Below are 26,708 nucleotides of genomic sequence, written 5' to 3'. Positions count from 1 at the left end.
CTGTTATTATACCAGCCGGTCTAAACGATGTAAACATTATCGTAAGTTGGTGGCTACATGTAAACTACATCCAGCTGAATATCTTTTGTTTTAAGACGCAGAATTTTCGTTGTTTCTTTTGTCGTTTTTTATCGCCCGCACGGCAGATTCGTTTAAAGGTATCGGGGGCATTAAAAACATTAAAGGGGTCATGAAGCACCCCTTGGGCTGATTGAAAAAACACATCCTGCGGAAAGCTGACACGGCTATGAACTGCTCTGCCAAATATTACAGTCGTGCGCGCCGCGTAATGGCCACAAGCGGAGCGCGAAGTTGCCGTTTCCCCAGGCACCCTCTTTTCAAACAGAGGCCGGTTCTCACTCTCGTCGGTGGGCGGGGCGTCTGTCCGCTGTACGTAGCAAGAGACATAGCATGCTTATTGGCCGATAGCCGACGTAAATCGAGAGCGGCGTTCGGATCAGATGCGCTTCTTGCCGCGGAATGCCGCCACTTGCCGGCGCCGCACTCGCGCAAGCGAATCACAGCGGGAGAGCGATCACGTTTCATGACGCGCGCTGGCGTAACTTCTTTCCCCCATGCCATCCCTCCCTGTCTAGCTTCCAGTGCGCTCGTCGGCACGAGAAAAGAGAGAAAGCGCTGGGAGCGTGCGCCAAACCCCCGTAACTCCGCTGATTCTTGACGGATTCGAGAAATTTTTGCGGCAATCGATTCGGGAGGCAGTACACTCCGATACTGAGGCCATTAGATCATTACTTGGAAAAGTGGTTCATGACCCCTTTAAAGGTATCGGGGGCATTAATGCCGAAACGGCTGCTTGCGTCCGTGGAAAAAGCGATGTATACATAAGGCAGAGCAGTGATGCGTTTACGTTGCGGCTTGCGTGTCGTTTCTTACACTATTGTGCTGTGGTGCAACAGGTTTCATTATCTCAATTATTCTTTAAGCCACTCACAAGTAATGTTTTCCGCTAATCAAGCCGCTTTGAGTGGGTTAATTTGACGTGAAAATGCTAGATGCATTTTATAAGGGCACGATTTTTAACAAAGAACAAAAAATATAATTGCACCACGAGGCTCCAATTACGTTTTTTTATACTTTTATAATGGCCTGAGTTATGTTTAAGAAGTGATTTTATTGGTGTTAATTCATATGAGCAACAACGGTGTTTGGAGGTTAGCTGTGGTGACAAGTAAAGGAGATGTAATTCTTTATGCTGTGCAAGTTCATTTGCGAAACTAAAGTCGATGCCATTATCGCGGAACACTTTTAACGCATCAAGAACAATGCACCCTCGTACAGCTTTGACATAAATAATCAAATAATCATCTAAAAACCGAAAAACGTTTTAAGTAAACCATTTCCAATCTTTCTGTAAACTCTGGCCAAGCAAATAGCCCTGAACATTGAGGCAAACGTCGAGCCAGTACATAACCCATAATTCTGCACATACGTGGCGCTTTCGTATCTGATAAATATATATTTTACATCGGAAGCTACAATTTCAAACAATGTTTTAGCAGATCTTGTGCCATTATTTCCGAACTTGTCTTTATCATTATCATCACAGATACTCAATATGCAGCTGTTAGCTAGTGTGAAGAATCGAGTAGTAGAAGTGCATGTATAGTGAAAACACCACAACCCACTGGATTTTTTTCTCTGAAATGCCTGACGACCACTTCAGAATTCGGTATGACAAGTGGGTCGCAGATTTTTAGCCTCGAAAGCTGATTCTGAATAAAGCGTGCTATATGTTGTCGCCACGTGGTTCTTTTGTCGCCACGTGGTTCTTTGAGTAAAAGTGGCTCTAAATGGCCTTGTTTTTGCGCTTTTTGCAAGAAAATTACACTTCAAGTTCAATATGAATGTTTTCATTGGTTTATGGGGTTTAACTTCCGAAAGCGACTCAAGGTATGAGAGATGCCTTAGTGGAGAGCTTCGGATAATTTCTACCGCCTGGAGCTCTTTAATATGTGCAGAAATCGCACAGTATACGGGTCTCTAGCTGTTTAATTGCCTCCATAGAAATGCGAGCCCGGCCGTGGTTGAATCTGCGTCGTTCGGGTTAGTAGCCTTCCACCATAACCATTAAGCCATGGCGGCGGCTCTTCAAGGTGCATATTTCTTGTTTTCTTAACCGAAGAATACAGACGTTCTGAAGTGATCAACTTAAGTAATTCCACAGCGTGATGCTTAACCTTCTGCAGTCTGTCGTCTATTTTCCCTTTTTTTTATTGGCATCACCATGGTTTTATACAAAACATGTCATGCGACATTAATGCACAAAGCCGCCTTCTTTTTACTAGCAGTGATAATACGCCTAGAAGCGAGATCAACCTTTCAGGGCGTTGTCCATCGTCACCCCAGCTATCGCAAAATGCATCTAGCATTTTCACGTTAAATTAACAGATTCAAATAGACTGGATTGATAAGATAATAAAAACTGCTGAACCAGAGCACTCTAGTGTAAGAAGCGATACGCAACGTAAGCGCGTCACTGTTCGCCTCATATACAGTCGGCGTCAAAAGTTTAGAGACGACTAAGTCTGCATCTGACAAAACTTTGAATTTAGTGATTTGTGAGTGTATTCGGTCGAAATACACAGTACATGTTGTTAGCACATTTTTAACACTGCGGAAATCTAAATTCAACGGTGCCTGCCAAAGCAATCGGAATATTCAGTTTTTACATATGTTTCATGGTCCACAAACTTTTGACGCTGGCTGCACATGTAGACATCTCATTTTCCACGGAGTTAAGCACGCAAGCAGCCGTTTCGGCATTAACGTTTGTTTTTAATGCCCCCGATACCTTTAAACGAATCTGCCGTGCGGGCGATAAAAAAACGACAAAAGAAACAACGAAAATTGTGCGTCTTAAAACAAAAGATATTCAGCTGGATGTAGTTTACATGTAGCCACCAACTTACGATAATGTTTACATCGTTTAGACCGGCTGGTATAATAACAGCCGGTTGAAACAGCATGGACAACCACCAGGCAAAAATAATTAATTACTCACACTTAGCTGATCATTGCAAAAGAGTGTCAAATTTGTGAGCCAGTTTGGCCTGATTCAAAGATGTTCTTTGCTTACAGAAACAAAATTGCACGTAATATAACAGAAGCCTTACATATCAGGAGACGTTCAGATAACTGCGTAAGCGAGCCGTAAAGCTTACTAACGAAGAATTTTCCCGTGGCAGTGTCACGTGATTATTTTGTGGTTTTTGTAGACAAAATACTTTATTTTGCAAATTGGTTGTACAATGTGATACCTTTTTTTTGTATGGCCTTGCTCACCTGCGCTACTAGAGTTTGCATATTCATGTAACTGCCTTTCCGCAGTAAACTGAGCAACGAGTCGGCGCTTGTCTGGTCCCTTGCATTCCATTCTCGTTCATTGTCTTGGGTTGGCGCTGCCACTTAATGAATGAACAGTATTGGTTTGATGAAGAAGAAAACGCATATTTCCGCTAAACATTGGGGAACACGTATCAGTGTTGTTGGTAAGAGGAGGGTGAAAGAGGGAAGGGCAGGCCACCTGCTCGATAAATGAGTATTCCCACAACGGCGAGCTCTAGTATTCCTTGAACGTAGTTTCGGAGTAAGCCTCCCTTTGTTACCCCGCCCCCTCCTCCCCATTGCCTTTTTTTCTGGCCGGTCGTGTTGCCAGAAAATGCCCTTTCTATCTCCGCAGCCTAAGGACGGTCAAACGGAGCTTTCGGAGTCGCGCTCGATTATACCCCGCGCACGTGCTCTCGGAGGCTTGCTCGGTACTTCGGCGAATATAATTCACAGCACCAACGCCTGCCTTCCTTCTTTTCTTTTTTTTTTTGGACCAGCCGCTGAAGGTTGACTAAAAGGTAACTTGTTCTGCACGCTTTGTGGGACCACGGCCGGGCTAGACTGCACGTGCGCGCTCAAGCGCGCACGTGCAGTCTAGTCCGGCCGTGGTGGGACGAAAGATGCCAGTTTGAATGACACAGAACAGACTCCTGTCTCTGAGAAAAAGATGGGAGAATTTGAAGACCCCTCGCTTTGCTGAAGAGCTGATGGCCCTGGGAGTGGGGAGGAAACTTTAGCTCGCTTCCATAAAGGCAGCAGTTGCTTTAGCAAAATAGTTGAGGCTTGTGCTCCTCGGTGCCTATTTGAAAGATGCAGGACGCAGAAGAAATCTTTTCTAGAAAGCCTGTTTCGCTCTTAACAAAAGCGCTGGGCTGTGTGAGGGGTGCTTCCCTAGTCTCGGATTGGGATGGACACAGCGACCACCTGAAAAAATTCTACGTTCTGAAAAATGGCCTTCGGTGAGGTGAAAAGCGGGGGGGGGGGGGGTTGGCTTATAGCTTTGGGGGGGGGGCGATCGCCCAATCGCCCCCCCCCTGGATCCGCCACTGTCTCCATGTTGGAACCAGGGTTTTCTTGAGTTAGTACATTTACGACCGTAACGGAGCCTGAAAGGCAGCTTTGCCGCAATACCGGGGTGTGATGAGGTGAAGCATATTGAAAATCTAGGGACCACTTCCAGTCGGACGTTGGCTGTCTTTTGGCAAAGTTCGACCGTAACGTAGCTTGAAAAGCAGCTTTGCTGCAATACCGAGGTGTGATGAGGTGAAGCATATTAAAAATCTGAAGGGGTCACTTTCAATCGGGCGTTGACTGTATTTGTTTTTGGGAAGTTCGAATAGTTCGAATAGTAAAATTCTAGTGCAAATCGAATAGCAAACACTATTAGAAAAATATTCGAAATTTCGAATATTTGCACACCCCTAATAAAAATCAATGCTATGAGTGGTCAAAGCAATCATGTTTGTTCTGTAATGGTAAAGGCTGCTCTTTTTTCTGTTCTTGTAAGTTGAACGTGAGAGATACCATGACAAGTCAAGCAGTAGTACCTGGCAATGAATCGACGCGACCCTGAGAATTTGGCAGGAAGCCTCGCTTGCTGTCGTACGGGATGGAGGGGTCGACCGCTTCGCTCGTGTAGCCTATGCTCTTTAGGACCTAGAAGGTAGAATGGAAGTCGATTAAAGAAAAAGAAAGGAAAAAAGAACTGAAAGCTGCGGCACAAGAAAGTGAAGATAACCCAACAGATAGCATGGAGCACTAACAATCAACGACCATCTCTATCGACCCTGTCACAACAAATCTTTAAATTTCTTTTTATTCCTCGTGGTATCACTTCATGGGTGTCAGCAGGAGGTTGCAAAGGAGGCACCTGCAGCCCCCCCCCCCCCCCGTCCCCCTTCCCCTGTGATGCAACATGGTTATGCACCCCCCCCCCCAAAGCAAAATCCTGCCGACACCCACGTATCACTTCCTTCTCATCACTAACAACCGCTAACTGCTTGCGGTATCTTCACAATTATAGTCGGGTACAACTTTAGAAGGCAGCGCCACTTCCACCTCAAAGGTGCACAAGCCTGCACGAATGAGCACACGCTCTAGACCGACGCCATGAGCCAGACCATCGGTGGCCCGGCCGTTGCAGAACATCAGACTGTACACGAGAAGGACTATTTCTTTAGGCATAGAGGCAAACGGCTTCTGCGATTCGGTCATCTGGGTGGGGCCTCTCTCCTGCCTTCGTAAGTGGTATCCGACTATCGGAACGTTTGGAAAATGTGGACATCAGACATGAATGACAGTGAAGGTGTCGACGCTTACCATCTGGCACGGAATTGTCTCCGTTTCGCCCGTTGCAACAGCCTTGGTTCCCATATCGGTTTTCTGGAAGCGACAACAGAAATGTCATAAGGCATAAGTTTAAAAAAATAATAATAATTAAAGCTACATTGAATAAAACAGCAAAAAAGAAACTTGTGATTGCAAACGTTGGTCTGTCTTGCATGGCGAAGCTCACTTATAACCGCTTAGTTGCGTGTTGATTAAACTGCACTAGAACAGCGCTAACGTACTATGCAGTTTGGAAAAGCATCTGTGTTTGCCACACTTTGGTACTTTCGGTCATTTAGCATGCACTCTGCAGATAGTGACAATTGCCTCCGAGATTTTGATGAGTGCCTGTGTGCCTTTTACCGCTCACTTCACCCTTTCCATGTGTGATGGGACATACGACACACACAAAGCTTCAGACATGACCGACAAGGGACAGTGCAGACACTCAGTGCAGTTTCTCAACATAATTAAAAGTTATGTACGTTTAGAAATTTTCAAAAAAGGGCAGAAGTTCAGGGGAAGATGGAAGCCTGAAGACATGAAGAGACCTGGGAACACCGGGTGTCGCTGGAGCCGACGTTTCGACAAGCGGTCTTTCGACAAGCAGTCTTCTTCAAGGCTGCAACTGCCTTGAAGAAGACAAGACCACTTGTCGAAACGTTGTCTGCAGCGAACACCCCGTGTTCATGAATTTTTCCTCGCTAGAACCTTTCAAGGTGCATGTGACACACAAGGCAGTTCACACAAGAAGCTTGAAGACCGAAGTAAACACTGAATATAATTTTCTACCACAAGCAAAACAAACTTGAAGTGCTACCATGCAAATAGTTAGCGTGCTACCCCCCACTCTTTTAAATTCACTTGAGTGTGATAACAACAGAACTTTGTTTGACCTTAGCAACACCCAACAGGTCACCAACCTCGAGCCGATTGACGGCCATTTCGACACCCGAGACGCGGCCCGTGCTCGAGTCGGCCAGGAAGCGTAGTGGACTCCGCAGAAAGCGTAGCTCCCAGGAACGGGGCTGGTTGCTCAGTTTCTTCTCCGAGGTCTGCACCATGAGCTCGAGCAGACGCTTACGAGGTCGCGGCAAGTCTGCGCACAAGCGCAATGTGGCACGTGTCACGTATATTTGCACCATGCACAAATTTTTCGGAGAAGCAGCAGTATTAGTTTCACGGCAGCTACAACACTTACAATGTCAACAGACTATTCTTAAAGTACTGCAGTAGACTCGAGACCTCAAAGGGACATTAAAAGAGAAAAAACTATTTTCTCTGGTATAAGTAAACTAACCTTTCACAATGCCAAAAGCACCACTCTTGCCGTGAGAGGACACCTGGTAATTGAGAAAATACCCACTAAAGAAAAACGCAGATCGTGACACATCCTTCAAGTTCCAACACCCAACTTGCTGCGACGTCAAAGATTTTTGTTGGTGCGTGCTTATCAGTAAAAAATGAATTACATTATCTTTGCATGGAGCCAGAGATATGACAGAGCAAAGTTGTGGAAGTTTTGTGGAGCCAATGAGCCCAAAGTGGAGGAAAAAGACTTTGAGATCTGTGATGTTACGCTGACATTCAATCACAGGGTTTCTGGCATAGAATTCAAAAATGTAACTTTAATCTCATCTGTGTGATCGCTGGTGGACCAAATTCACTTGGAATGCATCGCAAAAGCATTTACCATGCATCAGCTTTGTGGGAGATGTTCAGAGGTAGCATGTTAACAGCGCTGTGCAGTGTATCTAATAACGAACCTCATTGTACCAAAGTAAAAAATATAACATAGTTTTGAAAGAATCCGTTATCGACCTGAACTCAATCAATCAAAAATCAATCAAATCAAATCAATCAAAAAGAGCAATTGCTATTTCCATAGGAAAATGCGAATGTGTGTTATCAAGCGACTAATATTCGCTCTTTTCAATTAACTTACGGACGACTAATTGTGCTTTTGCATCTGAAAACGGAATAATTCTTATTGGCATTTAGCAGCACTGCAGAACTGCTTCATGAAACCGCTTTCCACATTAACAGGAGTGGACGTCACACACATGAAGCCCAATACCTTGACAATTAGGCACCACCATCCTTGGGTGTGCCTTTAGAGAGGTCCTGAACCACTTTTCCAAGTAATCATCGAATCATCACAGTATCACAGTTTATTGCCTCACGAATCTACTGCTGCAAAACTTTCACGAATCTGTCAAGAACGAGTGGAGTTACAGGAACTTATCGCACACTTTAAGTGCTTTCTCTCTTCTCTCGTCCAGACATGTGCGCGGAAGCTGCACAGGAAGGGATGGCACAAGTTATGTCAGCGTGTGTCATGACCTTGAGCGCACGTGATGAAACGCGATTGCTCTCTCCTGTTGTGATTCCTGTGTGCAAGTGTGGCTACTGTGTAATGTAAGCACACTATATGGAGCGCAGCGTTGGCACATGGCGGCGCCCCATGGCAAGAAGCATGTCTGATCCAAATGCCGCTCTAGGTTTATGTCGGCTACTGGCCAACAGCATGCTATCTGTTGTTCGAAACCAAACAACATATGCCCCTCCCACCGAAGAGAGTGAGGACGGGCCTCTGTATGAAGACAGCGCTTGGGGAAATGGCAACTCGGTGCTCTGCTTACAAACTCTCCTTGACACACATGAGTGCAAAATTTCGCAGGGCCACTCAAAGCAGTGCCTGCTTTCCACAGGATGTGTTTTTTTACCAAGCATGAAGTGCGGTTCATGACCCTTAAAGGGGTCATGAACCGCACTTCATGAACCGCACTTCAGGGGTACTGACACGAAAATTTTCAGTTGTCGTTTTTTTGCATCAAATGAAAGGCCAAGCCCTCAAGAGTCTAGAAAAGGTAGTGCTAAGCGCGAGTGCTCCCCGAAAAAGTAATTACAGTATGTTTTTAAAAGCTAGTTTCGGTTCCTACTGTACCCTGACGTCACAACACGGTATGAGCTTCTTGTAACGTGCTCGCACAGTATATAGTGACGTTTCCACGGCTGCTTTGCACTGTGGCTCTGTTGGTGACGCACAAGCGACTATTTTGAATGTTTTGGTGACACACAAGCGGCCATCTTGGAAGTTTTGGTACCTAACGTCATCATAACAGCTAGGCTGCTGCGTGAAGTCACCAGAATCAGTACTGTAGCCTGATGTGAAGCTAGTGTCAATATCAGTAGGTGCGCCATGGAAAAATTGACTTTAATATCAAAATACAATACCTTATCAGCATTTGCTGACTTTCACACTTGCTCAGAGCTGTCTCTGCATACAGGAGATTTGTATGGCAGAGACAACTCGCCTTTGAAAAAAGGTGTCAGTACCCCTTTAAGGTAACCAAATGTAACGGAACAAAATACTCTTCTATTACACTCGATGACCGATTTATAGGATTGACCGAGCAATAACACTCGTACCAGCCAACCTTTCACGGACCGCGTCGAAGTCCTCCGGCCGGAACACGCTGTCCACGCCGGGGATCTTGGTCATCTCTCGTAGCTCCTTGATAGGTGAAGGCTACCTCGAAGGGTCCTCTCCTCCCGACCACAATCACTTTTCGCACACAACTCTTCCTCAACGCTTCCAGGGCAGGTTCAACTATATCTGTCTCCTGAGCAAGAAAAAAAAAGAAGGGCTGAGGTTTAACTCTTGTACAAAACTCTTGTAAACCCAGTTTACACGAGCAAAAGGTACTGTTTGGCCTGGTTTTGCAAAGACTATGCACACAGTGTATCATTAAACAGCCCCCAAACAACCAACAGGACACTCGGGTGATCCTCTCCGTGCCTTTCCGCTATCCCCAGTGGCCGTCATTACGTCACCTGTCTGATTAGGCAATGTTGCGATCAACAGGCACCATCGAGTGGGCAAACAAGAACCTGTTTGTCCACTAGCAGGTGTGCACACTCCCTGCGCTTTCTTTTCGCATGGCAAGGAGGAGCACTCAGAGGTGGAGAAAAGAGCCGACGAACAAAGCGTAGCGAAGGAAAGAGCAAAGTGACCAAGGGCCTCGTTTTGATTATTAAACGCTTGTAACTTCGTTAGTTCACGCTTGCACAACAGCAACGCCACAACTAAATTTCTATCTCTGGGTGGTTTAGGGGTCCTTTTAAGTTTTCTCCTGGTCGCGTTGTACCGCCGCGGTGAGGCTCCGAGTGAGCGCAGCTGAAACGCCTCTCCGCCGCGGATCGCGTGGCGTGACACCACGCCTGCTATACCTGCGCTCCAGCAGCTCATGCTTCAGCTGTACAAGGTGACTGCGATGTGATGAGTGACCTTGGGAGACAGGGCGAAGGGTTTCCATTATAAAAGAATGCAACAGAGCTGAATGTTCTCGAGCACATGGAGTGAAGCGGCATTAGCACAACATCAGCGGCTATCAGGCTGATTGGTGCCTGGCCAGACAAGTAGCGAAATAAGACCGTGACTTACACCCACATTCAGAAATGCGCTTTAACTTGAAGCCTTGGCCCGACTTGGCCAAGTCCAGATGAAGTAATGCCTGATGAATCTGCCCAAAACGCTCTTTGCTTTTTCTTGAGCACGTTCATGCCAGGCATTCAACCAAAGTTGTCATTTCAAGCCAAGGGACACTTGTGATAACAAGGGCTTTTAAAAAGTACATGAATGAGATCACACACTGCGCTTGTTCATTTAATTCCGGAGCCAGAAAGACATAAAGCATTTGTTCATGTACTTTCAGCCCAGGAAGACATGACATGCTTGTTCAAGTACTGTATTTGAACAAGCGTGTCAAGTACAGTACTTGAACAAGCGGGCTTAAAGTACGGTACTTTCAGCCCAGGAAGACATGACGCGCTTGGCCTATAGAGTGCTTGTTCATGATGATGTAATTTTATTAATTGGCATTTATGGTGCTTCAAGGTGTCCACCTCGTTATCATCCTTCAAACTCCCTAGCCTGTCTGTCATACAGGTTAGCAAATCAGATTTGCCGTTCTCATTAACCTACGTGCTCAAAGTGGAAAACATACCAGCTGTTTCATTTTCACAATATGTGAAAACTTACTCTAGACACTAACAGACAGCATCGCGTGTGTCAATGCTGGTGCATTCACGAGTGACCACCAGAGTGGTTGCCCCTTCGGCAAGCGTGGAGCAAAACGTCATCTTGAAAATTAGGCGTGACTTGGCACTCCCTCAATGACACGCATTCACACATGCAAGTACTCATAACCACACCCCACACAAACAGCACATGTCACAACCTGCCCTGGGATTGCGGACGAGGGGTGATCGTGGCACCCGCGCTCAGAATAGACGACCATACCTTCATGATGCTGTGATCGGTCCACATAACTGTCCTTATCTCAAATGAAAAAATCCGTAAACAGGGTGTGGGTGCTCGAGGCGACGTTTCGACAAGTGGACTTGCCTTCTTCAAGGCTGGAAGTTCCAGCCTTAAGAAGACAAGTCCACTTGTCGAAACGTCGGCTCGAGCACCCACCCCCGGTTTACGGATTTTTTCATCGCAAGCTTCCATCTTCCACTTCCTGCCGTTTTCTTTTTTGGACTTATCTCAAATGCTCACTTCAAAGGGCCCCTACAACACTTACTCAGAACATACTTAGAATTTCCCGCAGATCACTAGTTGAGGCTCTTGTGAACATGCAAGAAAAATATAGCACTGCACAGCGCACAGAATTAGCACTTTCATTTCACGGACAACCAAAAATGGCTCACCCCCCCTCTCGGCAAACTGATATGGACAAGCCAACAGTCCATTTCATGATCCCGAACTCATCCTTGTTCAAGCTTATAATGCTAGTTTTAAGTTCAATAAATTACAGATATAAATGAATCTCAGTTCGGAAACACCAAAGTAAGCCCTCTTAGTACTTCTCGTCTCGATCAATGGTCGTCTGCTTATTTAGTTTTTTCCCATGTTTATATAAGGCGGCACACACCTTCGTAAAGTTCGTGCTATTTCAAACTCTACGGACCTGAGTGGGTCGTTTGCCTCGCACTGAACACACTACCACGGTACTTAACGATTAATTCCAAATCTACCGGCACACTGGCCAGTGCACGCTTTCTCTTTTACGTGCCTCGCAAGCTAGACGCCTTGGCAGACATAGCTTCGTGCTTAGCTAATTGAAACTGCTTCAAAATAAGCTCTCTGGGTCCCGCTACAATCCGTCAGTCAAACTGACGCAGTACAACGCCAGTGAGCATCAGGTACTCGCAGAACTTGGCCATACTTTAGAGCAACCGTAGCACAGTAGCGCCAGAAGTGCCGCAGCGGTGGTCTCACAATTACTTTACTTTTATTTATTTATTTATTATACTGTCAACCCTCATAGAGGGTCATAACAGAGAGGACAATACAATTACATACATAAAAAATGTACAAGGTACATAAAGTTGCGTAATATTTGGCACTTCACAATGAAAACAGGTATTTCCTTAAATAACAATTCAAAATTAAAAATAACAATTCAAAATTCTCTGACATTTTTCAAAATATTTACAGTGAGCATGAGGTCGCTTACATCATTTGGCATTGAAAAAGAAATTACATTGAACAATCTCGTAAATGCGCCTCTACAGCATTTTCGAAGTCGGTGACATCGTTTAAAACAACAATAGCGTTTGGTAGTTTATTCCACATTTCTACGACATCTGGGAAGAAAGAATATCGAAACGTGTCCGTATTTGTTTGGTATGGTTTTATGACGCAATCGTGCTTAGTTCGGGGGTTTCTTTTGCCTGGGGCATGTAAATATTTGAGCTTATCAATCTTAAGTTGATCGTGAATTATTTGGAAAAATACCTTCAGCCCATATTTTTTTCTCCGTAGTTCAAGAGAATTTAAGTTGCATCTCTGTAACATCAGCGTGACCGATTCCTTCCTTCGGTATGTTGAACAAATAACCCCCCGCCCCCCCACCGCCAGTCTCTGTATTCTTTCCAGCTTCTTCTTAAGGGTCACTTGATGGGGACTCCAAACAACGGCTGAATATTATAGTGTCGTCCCAATGAAGATGGTGTATGCAATATGTTTTACGTCACGCGATGCATGTTCTAGTTTTTTCCTCAATATGTATAACTTTTGATAGGCTGTCATGCAGACATTATCTATATGTTCATTCCATGACAGTTTCCGTGTAATTGTTACCCTGAGATACTTGAACTTGCGATCATACCAGTGCTGTAGCTTTTTCTTTTTCGAAATTGGGTTGAAGCAGTTCAATGGGAGATTTATGGCTGCGATCGTACAAATAGGGAAGACAGGCCAGAAATTGGGAGCCTCCCGGGCAAATCGGGAGTGTTGGCAGGTATGGACAACCCAACAGTGTGGCAGGGATCACAGCTACTGACCGAGAGCTGCGCTCATCGGCTTTTATCATAACCAATGTTGCTCGCCAAGCCTGGCGGGCCGACGAGGCTACAGTAAAGGGGGTGCGCATGCTTTAACAGTGCTCCGATTCTGAGCTCTTGAGTACTTTCATGTGTAAATGTGCATGTGAACGAGGAAGTGCCAAGTTGCACCTAATTTTCAAGATGAAATATTACCAACTAGCCCAACAGCAAGTTCTAATGAAGCAAGACACACTTGAAGTGACTGCGGGGGTGACAGCAGGATGCGAGCAACATCGAGGGCGACGTTGCCGTGGCCAATGACGACGGCCGTCTCGCCCGAGAGGTCCGGGCGCACGCCTACGTCAGCGGGGTGGCCATTGTACCAGCCGACAAACTTTCGGGCGCTGAACACGTTCGGAAGGTCCTGCACATCACCGTTACGAAGAGTGTGTCACGTGCAGTGCGAAAGATGCTGCACTCAAAAGTTGCGCAGTGTAGGAACAAGGTGCGTGACAAAAAGATGTACGTCTTACCTCACCCGGAACACCGAGGCTTCTTTCTTGATCAGCACCATATGTCTGAAAAAGAAAAATACTCTTTTGAAACGGGATAATTGACAACCACCTGTTTGTAGCACAGAGCCAAAATCGAAATCCACACAAATTTTTCGGGAAGGAAAGCTTCTTAGTTGAAGAAAAATCCGTTTCGGTCTCGGGATCAAACCTGGTCTACGTAAGTAACGTTGGCCGTTTAAAATTATTGTAGAATGCCTACAGCAGGTACAGTTGTGAAATGCCCACTACGCATCCATAAGGCAACACGCGTGGCTCTGTGGTAGAACACCTGCTTGCCATGCAGAAGGCCTGGGTTCGATTCCCACTCAAGCTGAAGTTTTCTTCATTATTTATTTACTTGCATCTATCTTGAATTTTCGCTCATGGACAATGCTGATTTTTCGCCCACAACCAACGACGCCGACACTGGAATTTCTGCGAAACAAGCCCTTTAACACAATTACGTTAAAATATCATTTGTTGGCTCGACAAAAAGACCAAAGAGATTATTGGACTGCACCAGAACATTCTTTGAAACAAAAATCCTTGGAGCCCGGTCTCATCAGTCAATGGCACTGAAAGCTATTCATGCCCTACTGAAGTTTTCTGAGAAACACCAGCCTTGGTGAACATGGTGAAAGTCCCACTGGGCATTCTTCAGTGCACACGCGCTGCTCGCTCACTCTCCCTTTGCTCCTCCTTTTAATTCCCATTCCCTTACCCTCTTGGTCGATTGAAGTTGCAAATGTGCGGGCACCCGCTTCGCAAGCTGGTTCAATTGTTTTTTTGCATTCTGTTATTCCCCCAACTCCCTTCCCTGTGGCTTAAAGCTGTGCTCCCTTATGGGCTGCAAAGAATAATGCCAGTTTAGTTTTTCTAACAAGAACACTTTTGCCCCTCACACCAAGGATAGGGTAGCAAGCCAAAGATGTCTGGTTCAAGTTTCTGCCTTTTCCCGCTTTTCCCCTCATTTTTGCTTTATCTTTCTCCAAAACAATTCCATTCGCCAAACAGTGGGCACGCTAAGTTAGCGTGCTCCGAACTTCAATGGAGCACGCTCGAATGCGCTCGAGTGCAGTGCCTTCGGAGCTTAGCTTAAAGGGACACTAAAGGCAAATATTAAGACGACGTTGATTGTTGAAATAGCGGTTTGGAAACATCGTAGTGCTACTTTTATGCCAAGGAAGTGCTTATTTTGAAATAAAATCACGTTTCAGTGGTCCGCATCGCGTTAGCGCACTTCAAGTCACCCACCTGAAAGCAGTCTTTCACACGTCACTGCTGCCGTGCCCAACGTTGCCCGCCTTTACTGTGCGGCGGCGTGCACTGGTGGCGTGCCCCATTTGGGCATCCGGCAACATCACATGCATGCAGCATTTTGTCGAACTTTCTGTAAGAGCGACTTTCACGAGCGCGCAAAACACACGCGGCAGTACGCGATCCCGGAACTACCACCGAGACGCGACCGCGTGAGCGAAGCAGGGCGCCGGGCGAAGCGCAGTTCGGCGAAAACGCAACCTTTGAACCACGCGCGCCGTTCCCCATGGCAAAGCCAAAGAGGTTCTTTTTTCCATGAATCAAACAGAAACGAACAAACAGCATTTTATTACGTCTCTTGGTGCACGGAAGGTTCTTTTTTTATTGCTGCTAGTTTGATTACTAGTGATTAATTGTAGGCAGACTCTCATACGTCATCGGGATCACTTCGAAAAGGTCTCACTCGTGGCGCTCATCGTGTGATACATTTAGCTTAACTTCTCGGTAAGTAGGGCACTGCTGTCGATAACACTGCCGTTTTAGACGTTGTCATACATTGAACTTTCACTCTGACATAGATTGTTATTTGCCTTTAGTGTCCCTTTAACGGCGATTTCCACCGACTCCTTCCACCAACGCACGAAAGCGATACATGGTGAATGTTATGTCGCTTCCATGGTAGGAACGTGTGGGGAAGGAGAACGCACTTCATTGGAAGAGAGAGCCGGAAACACGTAATCTTTCTGGAAGTCGTAGCAGGTGCGAGCTTTCATGCGCCGTCTGAGGGTTGGAGCGCGTAACATGTGCCCCGTAATGACACTCCACTGGCTAGAGTGCACTCAAGCGCCTTAACCCAACGCGCCCAATGACTCTAGCACGAAAATTCTCTGGTTCAACCACAGTGGATCACAAGTCCAGGTACTTAGCCAACCTTACAAGTGCTAAAAAATACATGAGACTTACTAACCAGGACGACGGCGTGGTAGGCCTTCCTCAAATCTGCCACCGTGACGTCTGTGCCAAGCCGGACGTTGCCATACAGGTTGCACCGAGGGTTCTTGGCAATGTTCGTGAAGGTGTTGACCACATTCTGAAAGTGCGAGTCAGTGTGAGAAAGGGACCAAAGGTGCCGATTGTTTATGTGCTTGAGTGCAAGTATGTCTCGAAGCAAACCTTTAGCAAAATCTAGCCAGTAGGCAATGTCGAGAGATCAAAAATATGATGCTCTTGGTATGGCGACATCATTTCGCTTTAACTGCACATCTAGCAAGAGCACGTGAAGCAAGGGACACAACAAAAAGGATACATAAAAAGTGCTGCTTTCCAATTTTCTCAGGTGTCTCTTTCATGCTACTCACTTTTATTACATGATACTTGCACATAACCAAATGCTTTCTGGCTTTTATAGTTAAGTGTCGTCCCTTTCAAGTATGAAAAGGCTGTTGCAGTTTTCACAACTTTGAGAGAGAGAGAAACATATCTTTCATACAGTTTGCTGTATGAGCCATGGCGTAAAACTTTAAAGATATGTGTCAGTAATCCTTTTAATGTCATGTCCCAGCCTTGAGATGAAGCTCATGGTGACCATTAACACAAGGTAAGTGTTTATGTCAGCATGCTTATACGAACTCCTACACAAGTGGATTTCGTTTACCATGCATTGATTAGAAAAACAGTGCAAAACCACAGGACACACAGGAAGGGGACGCACACAGCGCTGAGTGCGTCCCCTTCCTGTGTGTCCTGTGGTTTTGCGCTGTTTTTCTAATCATGTACAACCAACAAGCCCAGCTCTCCGCACTTTTGGAGCACCATGCATTGGTTACTAATTCTGTCTATTTCACATTGAATCACCAGACGTCTTAGTTTCGCTTAAGATATTTCTATCTCTCAATCCGGTACTTCATGTATTCTACATTTCTAACCTCGCCACACATACAAGAAAAGTTTAGATTGCACACATAAATATTCATGGCATCTTCGGCTGAGCCGCACCATGACAATGGAAGGGAAATTACGTCAAACACTGCCCGAGTTTGAGGCCCTGCTATGGGCCAGATGAACGTGTGAACCACCAAACTTGAATCTGCGACAGCAGCGCCGTCTGCGAGAGGCACACAGCAGTCAACAATTTGCAACGACCGATTTGTACTGGGAATAAGAGTGTAAACGACGGAAAACCAGATGATTAGAGACGCTGTGCGTCCACTGCGTGCTTGTCTGTTCTCCAGACGCTTGTGCTGCATGAGTCTTACACAAACTCGACGAAGGCTGTGGTAATTTTTGCATTGCCTTTGCTGTCCGGCGAAATCCCGGCAGCAAAAGTGGCCTTGTGCGAGCACGGCCGGACTGTATACAGCTCACGCACTTTTTCCTACCAGCCCAGGCATGTTCTGAATTAGCACCAGCTGTCAATTACGCCTGCACTGATGGGACGTTGCTGCACCGACTACCAGCGCGCACTAAACGAAAGGACTGCACGGCGCTCCACCGTCAATTTGCTCCACGGTGGCGTGAACTCGTGTTGTGGCCAGCCCAACCAAACATGCGGCACCACACGTGTTGTGCCCAGGCAAACGTATAGCGCCACACTAGTGCACAAAAAAGGCCACCAGTGCTGCCTGCCAAAGAGTCCATTAGTGTGAAGTTAGAACAACAACAATTACTTTTTATTATTATTTCTTATCTGTTACACTTACCTTCACCTCAGGGTGGTCTGGGGCGACACCGAAGCGAACCAAACCAAACGGCACCGGCAAGCCCTCGTAGATGTCGACAATGGCGTTTGGATGCTGTTTTGGGAAGATAGCCAGGTTAACCATTTTCGATTTGACATTTTCAGCTGTTTTTGAGTAGAAAAAGTAGGCAGAATAAGTTTTCCGATCGTTCGTCATCACATGAAGTCCCCTTATCGCCTCGTGAGCCAGGCGCTTCTGGTACTTCTCCAATTCGTCGGCAGGTGCCGCTAGGCCCTCAGCTAACAACTTTCATGTTGTCATTCATGATCATTCGTCAAGCGAAAGTGGTGCCATTGTTCTTAGTACTAATGAAGGCATATCTGCACATTTTAAGTTACAAAAGATTATAATTAAATGAGACTGTACTGTGCATCGACACTAAATGGAAACGATTAACCGTGTACACCAGTAAAAGGTCAATCGGGATCATATGCATCTTCGCTTTTTTACCATGTGGGGCACCAAGAGTAATTTTTCGTGACTTTAGTGAAGAAATAAGAATGTAAATCCGCATTTAATGAGAAAAACAGTTTGTTTTAGCCAATACAATAAACAATATTTCCATTAGTGGGGTCATCTCAATTCATGTTCTGAATGGTTGTCATTCCTTTTAAAACAGGTAGTGCCATCGCGTTGAATTGCACTTCAAAATTCAAGAAACGAGAAGTCTGGTAGCCATTTTTGTTTTTCAGCAATAGCAAAGCCTTTTTCTGGTCAATAAGTTGAAACCGGGGTCCCAAAACGTAAACTGGTTTAACGTCTCTTTTAATTTCTTCTAGTCTGTTGCAATTTCACAATTCACCAAGCCAGTGCTTCTACATCAGAACGAGACTCTTAAGTGGGCTAAATTCCAACTATGGCGTTGTGTGGCCACCCCCCTAAAACACATCAGCGTATGGTCATTTCTGAATCCCAGAACAATGCTTTGCGCACATTTCATCTAAACAGGATGGACACCTTAAGAAATTCGTGCAGCTTCGACCAATCATAGGCGTAAAATGGAGTACCCGTCTTTGCAATACTATATGTTTTCACGGACTGCCACACTGATATCACATGCGAAACCATTTCCCTACCAGGCTGAAACACCAATGCCTGAGGCAGCAGGTCATGTGCATTTCAAATCTATTGGCAGATTCAAGACACGACGTGACCTTGCCACAAATCACGTGATGCGAAGCGTTCGCTGAAACACCATTGCCTGAGCCGGCAGGTCACGTGATCTCGCTTTGACCAACCAGATGTAAACACGTGCACTTAAAGTCTAATGGCGGATAGGTCCAAGTTTGTTCAGTGCAAAAACATGTGAATATGGAATGCTAGAATTTAAAACAGCACTGCACTAGCATTTTAAACAGTGCTATTGCCTGTGTCCATCTTTTACTGGTCCTCAGTCTTTTTTGCTGTTTTAAATTCTATTATGTCATACCAAATCGCACAAGCATCCACTTTAGGTGAATAAAAATGTGCTATTTTGCTCTAAATGCCCGTTTTCACTTTCCTTAATGAGTCTACATATGCCACCAAAGGTAGCAAACATGTTGAGAGTAATAGAAGATGTTTCTACCTCACATACAAGTATATATCTAACAGCAAATTGAATGTTTTTCTTCAGGCAAGAAAACTCCAGTCGGAAGAGGTTAAGAAATGCTAGAACAGGTGAACGTAGTGAAGAGTGCGACGTAGGACGCACCTACTTTGAGAACCTGCTGCGCCGTGTAGAAACCCGCCGGACCGGCGCCGACGATCGAAACCTTGAGGGGCGCGTTCGAGTGCTTCCACCGTCGCACGTGACACCAGGAAAAATGCGAGCTTCGTAGCAGGTGGCACCTTGCGACGCAGACGTTGAAGACAACCATGGCTGTCGTCGCGCTTGAAGCGTGAGCCCCTGGCACGACAAGAACAGGTTGGAAAACTAGACTTAAGCTGGGGACAGCCTATTCTTCTAAGCTACATTGAGGTGAGTGTAAAAATAAATAGCGGAGGGTGAGGATAACGCAGGTGAAGTGATACAACTGTGAACGACAGCGAGCAGCGCAAACACTATACCCCTCCCGAGGCCAAGTGATAAAAGTCGAGGTCCACGGCCGAGATTAACGTACGACAGCTGTCGGTGGACCGTTTGGGAGCAGCCCTGACGTGCGCCTGCTCAAAAACAGCTGTGTGCAAAGCGTGTGTTGTGTGTGTGTAACAGTGTTGGCATGCCTCTGACATTGAGACAGGAATGTACAGACGGGTCGACTACCAGAGGGAACACTTGCATGCAGAGCATGTCCGGATTTCGCTTTCTTGCAAAAGCATAGTGGCATTGATTTGCGTAGGACCTACTGGTGGGTGGCAGTTCTGACTCCCTTTGGCAGATTCATGCAGTGCGCAACCAAAGTTTTACATAGGCTTGCAGCTAGGGGGCTAGAAAGGAAATTTTTGAGGGCTCACTTCTTTGTTTGACACACCCTTAATGAAAACCAGCAGATAATGAAGCAAAGGGAATGTTAATTGCACTGTTTTCCGAAGGTCAAAGATTCGGTCCCTGCCAGCGGCAAGTTGTCTTTCAGTCCACTTTACTTTCTTCACATCTAATCACAATTGTTACAATACACTTAAAAACAGTACAATTTACGTCCGCTATACCTTCCTTGGCTTTATTAATTGCTGGTTTTCATTAAAGTTAGGGGGTTAGCAACATGAAAGGTGCATTGTGTTCCCTTTAACAGCGTACCATACTGTATGAGCTGCTGCCTCGGGTCAATTGTGATAGACCTGACGTGAAGCAACGGATACGAAGCTATTCTACGTCATTTGGTGGTTTGAATAGCCTTGTAGTTTTCACTCACGTAAGACTTTTCGTTAAAAATAATGAAATTCTGGCACCAAAACCGCTACGTGATTGTGAGGCACGCCCCTGAATGTTGGCACACTCCGGGTTAATAAGTCTTTTCGTTCGAGATAATTCTGGATATTCTCTTGCGAAAAGCACCCTATGATTATGAGGCACGCCGTTCTGGGCGACTCCAGATAATCTTTTTTACCGCCTGGTGTTCTTTATAGCATTCACCTCGATGGAAGTTTTGTGCTTCGTTTCCGTTAAAAAGCGGTCACCGTGGCCAGGGGAATCGAACCTGCGACCTCATGTTCACCAGAGAAACGCCGTAGCCGCTGAGCCACTACGTTTTCGTTTTAATTTAATATTGATGAGTGAAACTTCAGTTATGGTAATCAAGTAATCGCGCACTTTCCCAATGTCCTCCGATTTCCTTTGACAAAATGATATCGCCTGATCACTTGTGAAGAGTAACATACAAAGAGATCTACAGGTGGTGTTGAAAAACTCGCCAACAATGCTTTCACTTCTAGAGTCTGCGCACAAAAGCGGAGCCTGAACATCATTTGAGAAGAACACACAGATAAGTATCACGAATTCATTGATACAACGTTAAATGATAGGACGACTCGTCAGCCAGGGGAAGGGATACACGCTATCAGTGGAAATCTGTACGTGTAAAAGAGAATCACGCATGTTTGTTTCATGTTAAGCAATCGTGCATCGGAACGTCGCAATCTCACGTCATTCACCACGAATTCGGAGTTACCTTGTTTAAGACGGCCTACTTGAGTTGACAATGCACGCACAGGAAGGCCTTCTGAGGTGTTTCAGTTGTCTGTCAGCCGCTGACATCGGGTGTTTAATGCGCAGCCAGGTGCGATCACTGTACAACGCGAAACTAAACTGCCGTTAGCCCAGCTTTGCCGGCGAACCATGCATGTAGTCATCGGCAAACATTTACGCGAAACTGCGTTTCTTATTCCGAGCTTACAAGTCTGCGCGCCGTCGCTACCACATCGGCAACATACCAAACACAAAAAACACGCTAAAGTAGTGTGTTTACAATTGTTTACGCTCGCCTATGAACCGCTCCAGGAGAAGCTGAAGAACACCAGGAACAACTTGCAAAGCAAGGCTGTATCAATCCGCCGTCCCGCAAGAACTTTTTATCTTAAAAATTGTTTATACAAGCTTCAAAGCATGGCCCATACCTACGCTGTGAACAATGACGTTAACAGTTGAGATATAGGTGAATATTTGCGATAGCAGTTTACAAAAAAAACCGTATGCCGGTGGCACATTTTGTTATCGCGGACGCACCTCCACGCTATGCGCCGGAAGTCGATAAAAAAACGCAGCCATCTTGGATTTTTATAAACTCCGCGGGTGGTGTGTTTGGAAAGCACGCTTTTTCGCGTCCCTTCGACTCGTAAACGACTCCTAAAAAGGTAAGTTTTTCGTTAATTCTGTGGTCACGGGAAAGCGCACTTCATCGGGGATATCGTTTAACGTTTGCGAGAAAAGAACGCGAAGCGTTTAACGCTAGAATTTATCGTTAAAAAGTCCGAGTGTCTCAGGAGAGCATGGCTGCTTCCGCCCGTTTGAACGGAACTCTGAAAGCCGGCGTTCGGGGCATTTTCCACACGTTTTCTCGCGGGATACGAAATTCCGTGAACCAATGCGTGGTGAACGCATTCCCGAGTCTTGTATTTAAGCGCTGAGGGGTCCCGATCGTACGCGGAACACTGCATGATCGTGGTTTTAAAACAAATAAAAGCGAAGCGGAATTAAAAAGTTTGCCCAGGCCACTCTCACGAGGGCGTACCGTCACGAGTTATCCGCGGATACACCCAATCACTCCGATTTTTTTAGTTTTTTGCGTCGCCTTGCTCGAACCGCTGAATGATACCACTTGACACGCCAGTAACCTTGTTCACGATCTAACGTCACACCGAATTAGCTGGTGGCGTTCGGTGCGATGTCGTGCTAACCAAGTAACCACCACACTTCGATCGGCCCCTCGTTGGAAAACCCGTCGCTTTGTTGTAGTGCGCCTATTGCGCAACAAGTGGTTCCGTGCTTTCTTTTCGAGTAATCGGCGGCTTTCGGGCTCGCCGTTGTAGTTTTGTAGCGTCTCAAAAGGGCGTTGCGCCGCTAAGCTATGGACGCGGGTTCGATTCCAGAACCACGCCGGACGCGTCTTCTAGGAGGACGATTGAGCAAACACTCCCGCGCACTCTGTCATTGAGATGAACGTCAAAGAAAACTCCCAGGTGTTCAAAAGTGAATCCGGAGTCCACCCCGCTACGGGTTTTTTGGCACGTAAAACCCCGAAACGTAAACTTCTCGAAAGTCTTCGCCCAGCCGCTCTTCTCCGAGAGTTAACTTTTTTTTTTAGTAATTTTTTCTTTTCTGTTTATTGAAAAAGCTTGTCGCGGATCGTTTGTCACGCCCGACTGACGTGTCCTGCTGTTTCTTTTTATTTTATTTTTTTAACACTGTTGCGGCCGCGTCAGGTTGAGTTCTGTTTCGCTACCACGACGCCGAGAGTTTCTTTTTAAATAACGAGAGTCCGTTTGTCACAAGGCGTGGGCGCTTTGTTGCCGCATTTGCGGTTAGCCCGTCATGCAACGGAGCTCTCGCTTGAAAGAACACCGTTAACAGCGCAGTTCCGTTATAACGAATGAACAAAAAAATAAGAAGCGGCGAGCTTTTCGCGTACGCTTCGGTAAGTGACAGTACGTACGAAGTTTCCGTTTCTCATTTGTTGCTAACCGCAGCGACGAAATTTGAAACTCTCGCCGCTCGTTCTAGCAATGTAGGGACTTTGCGGAGTTCCGAAGTTCAAGAATTAAAACAGGAAAAAAAATACGTTGCCGCGCTTCGGTAAGCAAACGTGCGCAGGAAGGTATTTTGTATTACGTTGCCCGGGCTTCCGCAGGCAGGTATGCTTCATTATTTGTTTTTGTGAGCAGTTTTGGGCTCTCTCTAGTATATGGTGTAACAGGTATGCTTGCATTCCTGGGATTTTCCTGGGCTCCTCCTTGCTGGGCGCGTTGGAATAGCTCCAGAAGTTTCTGGAAGGCATTTATTGCTCAAGCGGCGTGTGTCTCAAGGAGATTGCGCCTGAAAAAACGGTGTCTGATTGGCTAAAATAGGTCTCCATTTCGTCCCTTGAAAGCTTAGCCAGAGGAGACATTGTAGTATGGCGTCACGACATGTACTTACACTTTGTAACGTTGCAACATAACTGGTGCACTCCTTATTCTGTAATATTTTTAAAGTTTTATTTGCAAAATGCTGCTGGCAGTAGTAGGAGCGCTAACAGTCATGTTCCAAGAAGGGGGGAAAAATTTACGATACACTTAAGTGGACAAAAAATACAAAGTAGTCAACAAGGGTGAGATTTGGAGAAAAAAAAAGACCGAATCAGTAAAAGAAAGAAAGAGGAAAAAGTGGTAATGTTACCACACACACTTCTTTCTGCATTTTTATGTGAGTGACTGGCCTATTACACATGTAACCACCACTCGACGCATGCATTGCCAGAATGTCTGAAACCTTCAGAACCTTCTCAGTTGGTTGCTGATAAGATTGTGGGCACCCATGATCGGTTTTTCGACGGCCGACGATTGTGCTCACCGCTATCAATGTGAAGCCAGTGTTGCTTGTGTTTTGAGTTTTCATTTCACTGTGCAGGAGTTCAGTCAGCCTGCTGTTCTCTTTTTATAGGTGACGTGCGTGACAGCTTTGATTAGGTTTTTTTTCTCCCCCATTGTACACGTGTTAGGCAATAAATTGGGCTGGTAAGAAACGAGTACATTCGATTGGCAATGTAAATAAGTAGAGCTGTGCGAATAGCAAAATTTTGGGTGCGAAGCGAATTCGAATATTGTTGTGTGAGTGCGAATAGAATCGAATATTTTTCGAATATTTCTCAAATATATCTAGAATAGTTTTCGAATACTTCGAAGCGAAATTGCAGAAAAAAGTTAGAGAGGATTCCTAAGCATATTCTTATGAGATAGCAACATGAAAGTGTTTCTTTTCTCTATGTTGATGAAGCACTGGCGGGGTGGTGTTTCATAGTTGTCTTATCAAGAATGAGGCAATGTAGAGGCCAAATTCTATTAATGTACATGATTTCGTGCAACCAAAGTGTTGCCGACAACACTTCACACGTGATAGGCAAAGATGCCATTTCTTTAGCCTCTCCTCCTCTTTCAACTTCTGTGGAAGCCCAACTGATGTGGCAGACAAGGGTGTCAAGTCCGGAGTGCCAAATCTGCCACGTAGACGTCGATATATAAGAACATCTGAAATTTTGGATGCTAAGAAGCTTCCGCGTCCGATTTTTCGGATTTCCTTCCCAAATTTCAGGCCAAAAAGAGCATTAATTGAGCCCCCAACTCTGCCACATCTTTCGTCTCCATGTTGGAACCAGCGTTTTCTTGAGTTAATACACTTGCGACCGTAGCGGAGCTTGAAAGGCAGCTTTGCCGCAATACGGGGGTGTGATGAGGTGAAGTATATTGAAAATCTAGGGACCACTTCCAATCGGACGTTGACTGTGTCTTGGCAAAGTTCGACCGTAATGGAGCTTGAAAGGCAGCTTTTCCGCAATACGAGTGTAATGAGGTGAAGCATATTGAAAATCTGAAGGGGCACTTTCAATCGGACGTTGACTGTATTTGTTTTTGGGAAGTTCGAATAGTTCGAATAGTAAAATTCCAGTGCGAGTCGAATAGCAAACACTAGTCGAAAAATATTCGAAATTTCGAATATTCGCACACCCCTATAAATAAGTTTTAGGACGCTCCACTAGTGTGTGACGCAGCGACAATAGACACTACGCGAGTCGTTATGCTGACAAAAGCTGAACTGTGCGGTGGGGGCGTGGAAAACATAGAGCATTGGTGTTACTGGTGCCATGCTACCACCTATGTGGTGCCTATCTGTATGCGTCGTCACTTACAAAGTGACCAGTGGAATCACCTTATACCTTGCACATTTATGGAAATTGAAACTGCTTGCTTGCCAACCTGTACATTTATGTACAGCTGGGATTGGATAATTATATCTCTGGAGGTTAATAAAGATTTCTAGGTAACCAGCCCTTAGTCTTTAAGAGGTTGAACCAGTTTTGAAAAAAAAAAAAAAAAAAGAAACCGAAGCAATTGTGCTTTGTCTGAAGCGTAGCGTCCTCCAAAGCACTTTGTACACATTCAAACTTTCAGCAGAGGTCCAATTAGAAGTGCTTGTCATTCAATGCATGCAAAACATGGTATGAACATTGCTACTTCGGTCAGTGTTGTTGTTTTCTGGGGGCCTTCCTAGCTTGTGCAGTTGCGCGCAGAGTGCATATGGATATCTCCTAACCTTCGCTTTACGAGTTTAAAGGCCGTTCTTATTGGTTCAGCTTGCTTTTCAGTCCTGCATTAACTGTCCTGCGAATAGCACTTTACAGTATGACTTGTGGCCAAAAGGAAATTCAACTTGCAGTTGCAGTGTAAATGATTTCCCACTCGTTCATCATAAACCACTATTGTTGTGCCACAGCCGTTATCTAAGCGCTCCCCTATCTCTTTCTCATTTAGAGTGGGATAGTTGCAGCAGAGATAAAGGTTCTTTATCAGTCTCTCTCTAGGCTCCACAGATTAAATGCCTGTGACAGCCCCGAGTGAAAATTGGCTTAGCACAACGTTCTTGGAAAGAGGTGTGTGTGCTTTCTATTCCTGCTGTACTAGTATATATATTGTGAACTTCTTTATTGTCTCGAGTATGAGCCCCACAGCCCAAACCTATGTGGTGATGATGAGTATGTACATATAAGAAGATGAAGGGCATAAATAATGCTCACAATATGTATATGTATATACTATATATACATGCATGCAGGGTCTGTCGTTAAAGTAATGGGACTGTGTCTCGTAAAAAGAATTTATTTATACAATCGGTACATGTTGTTAAGAGTTCAAAAAAAATAGTTTCCTTGAGCGTTGACATACTGCTTCCAATGCGATTCCCATGCTACAAAGGCTCCCTGAAACTCATCTGCCTTGGGAACAGGAAGAAGTCTTCCAGAGCCCACATTAGAGCTGATACAGCCCTGATTTGAGCTCCGCAGACTTCTTGTCTCATTGCATGGAAATGCAAGTTTGTCACACATGGACACAACAGTTCATAAGCAAGGTTCAGACACGTGCTAGAAGACGGAAACTGCACTACATTTTTCACTTGGTATTCAGCGTTAGGATTGTTGTTCCTGTATCCATGTTTCGCGTGGCTGCCTTTTCATACCGCAAACTCCTGCCAGCTTTC

The 26,708-nt window shown here is 45.4% G+C and overlaps 1 protein-coding gene across 1 annotated transcript in view; it reads right to left on the bottom strand.

Annotated features, from left to right (window-relative positions):
* Window positions 1–21,485, bottom strand: part of LOC119399879 (NADPH:adrenodoxin oxidoreductase, mitochondrial-like) — a 35,073-nt gene extending 13,588 nt beyond the window's left edge. Inside the window, 11 exon segments of the mRNA XM_037666757.2 lie at window positions 4,896–5,004; window positions 5,668–5,730; window positions 6,600–6,775; window positions 9,109–9,199; window positions 9,201–9,302; window positions 13,268–13,438; window positions 13,548–13,592; window positions 15,793–15,915; window positions 17,525–17,617; window positions 19,261–19,451; window positions 21,154–21,485. Coding sequence (XP_037522685.1) covers window positions 4,896–5,004; window positions 5,668–5,730; window positions 6,600–6,775; window positions 9,109–9,199; window positions 9,201–9,302; window positions 13,268–13,438; window positions 13,548–13,592; window positions 15,793–15,915; window positions 17,525–17,617; window positions 19,261–19,422 — 1,135 coding nt within the window. The 5' untranslated portion in view covers window positions 19,423–19,451; window positions 21,154–21,485.
* Window positions 21,486–26,708: the final 5,223 nt, after the last annotated feature.

The sequence above is a fragment of the Rhipicephalus sanguineus genome, chromosome 7 (assembly GCF_013339695.2).
Source record: "Rhipicephalus sanguineus isolate Rsan-2018 chromosome 7, BIME_Rsan_1.4, whole genome shotgun sequence".
NCBI lineage: Eukaryota > Metazoa > Arthropoda > Arachnida > Ixodida > Ixodidae > Rhipicephalus > Rhipicephalus sanguineus.
This window is presented reverse-complemented; position numbering and strand designations above follow the sequence as displayed.